We start from the raw sequence: 10,035 nt of genomic DNA, 5'->3' as shown, positions 1-10,035 counted from the left end.
GAAACGTAAAAGCCGTTTTGCGCTGGCATGGCGGCCCCTTCCAACTGCTCTGTAGCCCTCTACGTGGGCCACGGACTCCGGTTGGGAACCGCCGCTTTAGAAGTTGCGTGTGGTTGTGACTTCGTGCCTTTCCATGTATTTCTTGATCGAAGCGACTTCTAATGTAAGAAAACTTAACTGGATGAAAAATTTGGAGAGCGGAAGAGACTCTTGTGTGATTTCTTTTCCATTTTTATACTGCGTTTCTGCCGTTGTTAAGTACACCCAAAAATACCTTTTTGACACCCGTGCTTCTTTTTGGCTGTAGGTAGGTGTAACCCGGGCTATAAGATAAAATTGACAATGAATCTATTGGTCAAAAACAGTTTGAAATAAGCAGATCCAAAACGAAAATTAATGGATTTCATGGAATCAGAATACATTAGATTTGTGAAATGTTGAAATATCGTTTCACTCAATGTTAGAAGTTGTTCAAATTGGCTAAACGATACTTTAACGGGACAAAGCTGGTCCACGGGATGAACTCAATAATTGCTATCGCTCAATTTTTCTCGCAGGTTTGGTTGGCGCCCTGACAACTTGTACATATATTTAACTAAGCTGCAAAGTTTAATTCTGTATTTTTGTTGGGATATGCCTGTTTAGGTTTTATACAATTTGTGTTAATGTTTTTATTATTATCATGGGGTCAGATTCAAATTCCCCGAAACTCATTTGAGTGGGATTAGTGATCGTTAAAATTCCACAATTGCTATTTATTATGAAATTTATTTCTTTTGCAGCTACTTTCAATAGATTAGCTCTGTCATCGAAACCACTAACCGTTAATCCGCCAAGGTGGGGTAAATCATCATCTTCTACAAATCTCGTAGCAAGAACACTTCGAGGTTTTAATTGGTTGATAAAACATTTCAAGACGAAACATTCGACCGAAGAATTTCCAACTAAGCAAATTGCCATGCCACTTATTTGTATATATTTTCGAATTACACATTATGTTATTTTTCATCCAGTTTCACTAATATATTGAGCATGAAAAAGTTGGTTAGACTAGGTCGGACCGGTAGAATTCTATTTCTTCACACTTTTGAATAGATAAAACACAAGCTTCAGCACCTACCTGTATCAGAGATATTTTAGAGAAGATCGGGATGTATAATTAAACTAGAAACTTGCTGAAAAGCCCATTGCAATATAAAAACCTAACCGGAATTCAAAACGGGAATATGATTTCCACAATTTCTTTAAAAATAGATAAAATAATGATTGCTGCTGTAGCTGATTTTCGAGGATTTGTTTTTTGATTATATTCTTGTTCAAAATGAAACTTTGCTTTCTATTTTTTTCTAGAAAATATAGCTTTATATTTAACATAACATTCTAAAAGTTGCCTAATAACTTGATCGCTTCATCATTGATTACATGTTCTTCTAAGAAAACAATGGTGATCAGGATATCGGCATTTCTTTTCATTACATTATCTATGATGTTTGTTGTATCGGCAAATGACTTTGCTGGAATATCCGGTAAGACACGTTTTAAATCTCACATTTGTTTGCGGAAAACCTTTTCAAAACATTCGGATGCATATTTCCAATGTTCTTGTTGAATAGAATAAGAATGAGTTATTATTATCCGTTTCATCTATTTCCCGTGTCTGGTAGAGTGTTGAAGATTATAATTCGGAAATGTGAAATAACGCAGCAAACGTGACTTTACATCAGCTTGGTAATTTAGTTATAAGTGTTACCCGCCCCTTACGTGACATTTCGCGCAATGCCAGTATATCATTGATGTATGCACAATACCCCGCAATGGTCGTTTCAAAAATTACTAAAATTTAGAATATGTTATCAAGATTGACGGTGAATATTTTGAAGGATTTCATGCTATGTGTGCACAAAAGAACATTTATACAAGAATACTATTGTTTTGAATATTATGATTATTTCTCATACTGATAGGTATACAACTAAACAGCTAAATTAATTTTTTAAATGGCGCGTTGGCAGTTTATAACACACTTTTCATCTTTTTTTTCAAGTTTCAACTAAATCATTTATTTAAACAGGATGTAGAGCGACAAAACTTGATCTAGTGTTTGTGGTGGACGGATCAACTCCTGATTTTCAATATGATTTTGGTTATGTTCGAATGTGGATACAAAATATTACCTCGCATTTTGATATCAGTCCGTTTACAACAAGAATTGCTGTAGTACAGAGCGGGTAATTTGCTAAGTTGTTACTAGCCATTTATTACATCTTTCTCTCGAATTTCGACTTTTACTGTTTCAATATTTTTATTCGTGAAAATTCAGTTGATTCCCTACTTCTTCGGCTTAGCGTGAACATAATACTAAAATATGAATATTTGGTTTTTCAAAAATTGTTGTTTTGAATAATCGATCATCGATTCTTTATATTTTCTTATTTGCGGCCAAAGTAAAATAACAAGTACCCTTCAAATCTATACCTAGCTCTGCTTTACCTAGTTTACTAGCCCTGTATTTCCTAGAAAATTTTTCTGTAAAGATTTCGTTGTTAATTCCCGGCGAGAGTAATTTACCCTTGATGGCGATATGGAAGGTTTGCATTGGGGCGAGAAATGTCAAGTATTCTGTTTTGATGATTTCCGACAGGACGAGACAAGATAACTTTCTGATTATATTCACTCGGCCCATCCAAGGCACAAATTTAACTCAAGTGTCAATTATGCAGTTTGATAATCTTGTAAAATATTCCAAGCAGACGCCATAGATGGTACTTCGTGCGCGGAACGAAACCCAAAGAGATAACTTCTCATTCCATGTGTTAAATCGTACTTGTTGGTGAGAAAATGAACATGAACGAAATGTATAAGACCTCAAACTAGTAACGATATGCAGTAGGGTGTTATCTTATACTTCTGCTATCGTATATTGTCTCGTCACGAGATGATCGTATTTCATGATGTAAGGTTATGAAGCGAACACATGTATAGTAATTTTTCAATTTTTACTTTTAATTTGACTGATACTAGATTTCAGTGCGTTATGAAGTATTTGAGTTGTACAATATTAGTGTTATGAATAATGTCAATTAATTCTAATGTGGCGGATAGTAATTTCATGATGTTGGCTGTTTTTCCGTGCGCAATTTTTGCTTGATCATATGAAAGGTTACAAAATACAACTATACAATAAAAATCAGTCGAACAAATTGAAAATCCAATACACACTATCATCCCGAATCTTCTAGCGCAATTTGTCTAGTCAAACCTTCTGGTATTTTCGAAGTATCTGATACAGAGAACAGATACTTGTGTGGTCTGATATAATCAACTTTTACGTTAACTTTATCCTCGTTGTGGTATGCGGATGACAACGTATACATATTAATTTTGTTTTTGTCAACTCCTAATTTGTTCTCTCATCTACCACGAAAGGCTGGCCAACATTAATAAAACTTATGCGTTGGCAAGCCTTTATTAGCATACAGATCTAACATCAAAATATATTTTGTGGTGTAATGTTGTTCATGAACGTGGCTATACAGTAAATATTTATACATGATCGCCGAATATATTGAGTTGAATTTTTTCCTGTTCAGCAATAAATGCCAGTTTTACGTATACATCTTTCCAGCAATATACAATAGGCCGGATAGGGTACTGTTTTTCATAAACGCTTTTTACCGACAGCAATATACCAAACTCACTCTGCTGGCAATGACATCAGTCTGGTACCCAGTCTGAAAATGCATGTCATAATTTCGATTGATTTGATCCACAACGACTCTTATTACACTGCTCCAATTAGGCATTGAATCTTCGTATTCTATGAATCTTTCCAATACAGTAACAGTTATATCTTGTCTAAACATCCATTCGTAACCTTTCGATTAACTATAAGACAACCACAATATTTATAATACACAACGTTTGGCTGGTTGAAAAACTCCGACTTCTACGGAAGTCGTCGCATGCCGCAAAATATTTAGTGGTAAGACAGCAGACGATCGTCTTTGATTACGCGGTACATGTTGGAACGAAAATTCATCACACAAGAAATATCTAATAACAATTAATGTCAAAGGACCCATTTCGAAGAAAACAGCAACAAATATAACATGTCACGATAAATACCAAAAATGTGAAAAATTACTTATAGTGCTTTTAGTGTAGCTTCAAACCAACTTAACAATAATCTATAAAATCTGTTCATACTTTGATCTATTTAAGATGTATATTCAAATGATTCATTACATCGATACTGTATTTTTATATAAGGAAAAACAAGTACTTCGGCCTGTACAGCGATGAAATGCAATTTTAATCTGATAGCAACATCCGATCAGCTTTCTGATATAAATCTCACAACAATTCAATGTTGCATCGTTTGATATTCAGTCAGTTATACGGTAATCTGTTAAAACTCGAGTGAGGAAAACTGAGTCCCAAACCATGTATATATACGCATGACTCAAGCATAAACAAACTTGTCGAGACGTGGCATAATGTTCATACAAGCTATATTTATTAGCATGATTTGCCACCATGAACCATGCATGACCAACCAATCATGAACCATGCATTTAAAGTATTGAAGACTTATTCGGGCTTTGTTTTATGTTATACGTTATATAAAGTTAATGTTATATGTATAATTTACAGGGATACTCCATACACAGAGTTTGATTTTGAAGCTTTTGATTCAATCGACAAGGTTCTAGGAGCAGTGAATAACATACAATTCGGAACTGGTACGTACGTACTTTAATATTTACCCTGGTTTCTTTGGCCACTTCACAATAGTAATGTTGCAATCAACCACTGAAAAATCATGATCTGAATAGTTGTTTCAAATCATTCAGTGTCACGAACACTTTTGATGATTTACCTGAACGTTTCGAACCCTTTCATATGAAACCAGGTAATATTACACAAGAAGTCTCTACTAGAAAACGATGTTTGGAGACCCAAACCGTACTCTGGCATATAAACTATGACGGATTTGTTGTATTTCCGATCTGACCACTAAGCGGTTTCATTTGCTTAATTGCTTTCGTCCAATACACGAATGGGATGCGCCCCGATCGGAAACACGAGCAAAATTCAGCAGTATATGTGGAAACAGTCGATTATCGTTTGATGACTATAGGGGTACCAAATGCTTAGGCATTGCGTACAGAAAGGAATTAAGTTTACTGACCGACGTTTGTTCATAATCAGATTTTATTTTAATTTGCATTCAAAGTCAAGCGCGTGAGTTTACTCCAGTTCAGTATCCGTTCGTAACGCATGTTTCGTCTAGTTCCGTTTGGGTTATTCCAATGGCGTTTTTCGAAACCATATATTCATTTATATGTACATGCTATAGATGTACCAATATATTAGTCTCGGTATTTGAATTCTTTGAAGTGGAAGTTAATTGGAACCTGCACGCAGGTTAACTTCCTAGGCTCTTCACAGTTGGTATAAGTGGGTGATTTCTCTTAAAATGAATGAGCACACTCTGCACACATATATTTTACCATGGAAGGAAATCGGCCCGCTATAAATTTTCTAATCTAGCACATCGGTTCCTATAGCGCCCGTGCACTACGAAACGTTTGGAATAAACTGTTTAATGGAATTGCAGACGTACAAAGCTAAAATGCATTTTACTGTGAAATTAGTTCAAGTAATTTAATAAACCGTTAGTAGTGAGCGTATAGTGATACAATTCATGAATTTGAATCACAAGAACGGATTTGAAGTTTCTTCTATTTGGAATAATGGAATAATGTTCTGTGTGAATACTGTTAGCAGACAAATATTTTATACCATACAATCAAAAACAATGTTCATTCATTGATGTTAATTACATATTATTGGAATATTGTTGATATCGGCGATTTCAAATATCAGCGTATCGGAATCGGCGGTTTTTCATTAGTATCGGATCGATATCGGAGAATTTTTTTTGTCAGTACATCCCTAGTAGCCTACATATGGACAAGGTATTGTGATACCAAAATTGTCACTTTTAGGACATCCATCCCAGTTTATTGCTCTCAGAATGAACTTGGTGTTGTGGGCTTATATCACATATTATCAATAATTCTAAATGAGTGTTCGGAAACTTGAGTTGAAACACCTCTTCAAAAAAGGGTTTATTTTATATTCATAAATTTTTAGTCAGGAAAACAGTATTTTGTCATTATTTGCAAGTAATAAACACAACTTATTACAATAGAGTTTAAAAGCAGTCCAATTGTAACATAACCGATCAAAAAAGTAGAATCAAGACACGTTCACTGCTGGATGCGAAAAATAGCTAAATGCTTCTTTCACTTGCACTCGCAAAATGAACTCTCTACTTTTAGATATGAGCGTACCGTAATCAAATTAGCTAAAATCTTTCCACTTTAAGATTGTGAGCTGTATCATAATCCTATTAGGTAGATTTACGATGGGATGGTTTTCTGATCCTAGCTTTCTTGTAATAACATCACGTCGTGCTCTGTATTCGGCAGCAATTGAACAGTAAGAAACAGTAATCTTAAGTTTTGTGAGAACTTTAAGTGACATCAAAGATCCGATGACCAGTTACCACCGATCACCGGATCGACTACAAATCAAAAATATAATGTTGCGTCTACGGGCCATACATTACAATTTTCGGAAATTAGAAATAATGGTCCTTATGCTAGCCTTATAGATATAAAGTCGTCATATTCTGAACAAGAGGAATAACAAAATACTTCAAGTCACAAACGCAAATAATATAAATCCATGTGGTTATTGTATTTTGATAAATCCATGCATAAAGTAAATTTTTCATTTTGCATAAGATAATAGGGCGTTGCTAATGACTTGAGAATGATTTCGAAAATATGATTTGATCGGAATTATTGTTTAGGATTAAATACAATATCTCGTTCATCAATCAGGATTACGTCATTTATGTTCCGCTTCTATTTTTAGTATTGGCACTCCGTAATGCGGTAATCCGTTCCTTTTCAAACAAAGTTGAGTGGACAATAAGGGCTTTACCTGAAGTTTCATAAAAAGTGGAATACTTGGTGGTGGTATTTCATCAGTATATTATTACCTTTGCGTGCTCGGATTTATATACACGCTGAAAATAACAGGAAAAATATAAAACCAACAAAATAGTTGATATGTTCATTTTGTTTTGGTAAACACTTAAGATTTGCTGAAATTACCATTTTTTAAACAAGATCCCAAATATTGGAATCACCATTTAAAATAACCGTATGTAACGTACTAAATCAATTCTAACATACACCTAATATTATGAAAAAATAAATTCGAACGGAATTTCGCAAATTTTCTCTGCAACACTATGTACCAAATCTAGAGTTATGTACCTAACCTGATCCGTAATTATCGAAGAATTTGGGTGAAATGATTAAACGAATTATCATCTAATATGCTAAATCATATTTAGCGACAAATAATTGCGGTTGATTGTGCGAACTTTATTTACTACGGCGTGAAATCGCGTCAAATACGCCCTATTAAGTCAAGCAAAACGCCTACGGTTGCGCCTCTGTGAAACAATGAAACAATGCTTTTTTTGTTTTTCTGCAATGATGCTACTCCTTATTGTCGGCCTAATGATTTAAATGGTAAATGGGGCCTTGTGGTTCTGAAAAACGCTGATAATGAACATTCTATTTTTCGCTTTTTACTGATTGAGGTATTACCTATTAAAAAACTGCGTAAGTATAGTTCTGTTATTGGTATTTTAATATGACTCAACAGTACACATGGTGTTTACGAATAACCCAATGTAACTTGCGTACAAATGATTTTCAAACGTTACGAACGGTTAGCAACGCATCTTGATTGTGATGTTGTTTCGCATGCACAATCAGACATGAATGACATCAATCAGCACAACATATTTGGCTTTGTACATTATGGATCTGAATGACTTATACTTGACTTTTATCCCAAAGTCAGTCTTTTTAGCCTTTATATTAGGAATATTTTAATTTGACAAAACCACTCAGCTTATATGATTCGTATTTCACTGACGTATTTGGTTGAGTTTTCGTTTGTTTACTATGCAGGTATATATTTGGAGTTATGAATACAATATTCCTTATATATTGAAGTTTTCTTTATAGAAATGAATTAATTGGCATACGTTATAAATCTTGAATAGGCTACAACAATATTTTATATTTGCACAAATACACAAATCTATAATATACCGATCCTCTGTATTAGTGACGTTTCAAAACTTCTTCAGAAAATGCACGTATCAGCTATAGCTCAATTGCTTGACCGTATTTGTAACAGAATATATTATTATTAATAACGTTGCAGAATCATAAGTTATATATGATTGATTGTACGTAGCTATAGTCTCACAGACAGGATATTTATTTTCATGATATTTATCTCTCTAAAACAAGATCCTTTCATAAACTAAAAATTTTCGTCCAAATGCAAATTTATTTGTTCAAGCATGATGAACATTTCTCATAGACAGTTCTGTTAGCTACAGTTTGTGCTATCATTATAACAGCGCAAACAAGTGATACTCAGATTTTCGATGTATGATTGTCTATATATAATGGAGCTCTATTTTCCGACCTTGTGCAAAATATATCTACATTTCATTCACGACATAGTTCAGGACTTTTTTCACCTGATTTGCATCAAACATGCTGAATAACAATGACGGCGTAGGGACGTTACTGTAGTCTATATTATATAATTTCGCATGGAATGGAATATTTATTTAATAGTTTCGGCGTTTTTAAGTTTTACTATATAGTGTGTGGTATTGGACAGCAAATTCAACAAACTGGGTGGAAATTACTAATAAATACAAATACACATGTGTTTTGTTAAATTATGATTTGACTCACAAATAACAAATCAATTAAAAGTTGTTATCATTACTTTTCATTTTTATATAGGGACCAGTACAGCAGGCGATACATTACGTTACGTCAAAGATCACGTGACCAGCCACGCTAGAAAAGGCGCAGCAGTTATGCTTATTGTGTTGAGTGACGGAATTATTAGAAAACACAAAGACGTAAGCTTAGTCATTACTTTAATACAAATAATTTTATTTATTATCTGACTGCAAGATATCATAGAATTTAACACATTCTTTATCATTTACACTTTTTAAATTTTCAATTCTAAATATTTCATCTTTCAATTTTAGAACGCTATTGCGTAATTACCCACAAATCGTATTTCAAAATACTATTTTTGGACACGAAATGGACTTAATGATCTTTTTGTTATTATGTTGTTGTTAGTATTCTTTTTTTTGGTATTTTTGTTGTTGTTGTTAAAAAATAAAATTTTTATTTAGCTACTAGACCAATTGCTTTGACATTTTGATTGTTATTGACGATTGTTATTGTCGCTAGAAGACTATTACTTTTATTTATTTCAAACATTTCCCGGGGCTCTATGGTATTCGTTTTTCACTTTGAAAATGATGACGTCATCAAATTTGAAAATTGTGCACCATGTGTCGTTTCAGCGATCGTATTTTAGCGATCTCGTGGTTAGCGAGGTTGGGAAGGGTGACTACCGGTACTGGTAAAAAAAAACAATTGACACCACTTCGCTTTATCTTTCGTGTTCAGATATTTGAGCATTGGTCTCCTGTTATGAAGATACTGATTTATGTATAAATATCCATAATATAATAAACTTTTAGTTTGTCTTTTTGTTTCAATTAGATTTCTTATGCACATTTTGCACCTTGTTGTTTATTTACTCTACTCAGACCTTTTTAAAGAAATAAAAAATAAAACACTTTTACCAATAACTGTTGCAGGTTCGACGCGCCGCAGAGAAGCTCCATGATATGGGAGTAACAACATTTGCTGTCGGAGCTGGAGAAAGTATGGCTGATCATCGCAACGTTGAATATTTGAAAACGATCGCAAGTGACCCGATGCAAAGACACTTGTTTGTGGTTTGAAAAGATTTGTATATATTAATGTTATGTTTCATCCTAATGTTCGTTCGTTTATGAATTACAAATGACGAACACATTTTATTGAC

General features: G+C 33.8%; 1 protein-coding gene across 1 annotated transcript in view; it reads left to right on the top strand.

Moving 5' to 3' along the window:
- The first annotated feature begins 1,334 nt into the window (after positions 1 to 1,334).
- LOC120346184 (collagen alpha-6(VI) chain-like) overlaps positions 1,335 to 10,035 on the top strand; it is a 33,401-nt gene continuing 24,700 nt past the window's right edge. The window contains exons 1-5 of the mRNA XM_039415860.2: positions 1,335 to 1,526; positions 2,072 to 2,228; positions 4,654 to 4,742; positions 8,922 to 9,043; positions 9,806 to 9,946. Of these exons, the coding sequence (XP_039271794.2) occupies positions 1,442 to 1,526; positions 2,072 to 2,228; positions 4,654 to 4,742; positions 8,922 to 9,043; positions 9,806 to 9,946 (594 nt within the window). The 5' untranslated portion in view covers positions 1,335 to 1,441. The remainder of the gene's footprint in view (positions 1,527 to 2,071; positions 2,229 to 4,653; positions 4,743 to 8,921; positions 9,044 to 9,805; positions 9,947 to 10,035) is intronic.

The sequence above is a fragment of the Styela clava genome, chromosome 8 (genome assembly GCF_964204865.1).
Source record: "Styela clava chromosome 8, kaStyClav1.hap1.2, whole genome shotgun sequence".
Lineage (NCBI taxonomy): Eukaryota > Metazoa > Chordata > Ascidiacea > Stolidobranchia > Styelidae > Styela > Styela clava.
Note: the sequence above shows the minus strand (reverse complement) of the source record. Positions and strands in the feature narration are given on the sequence as shown.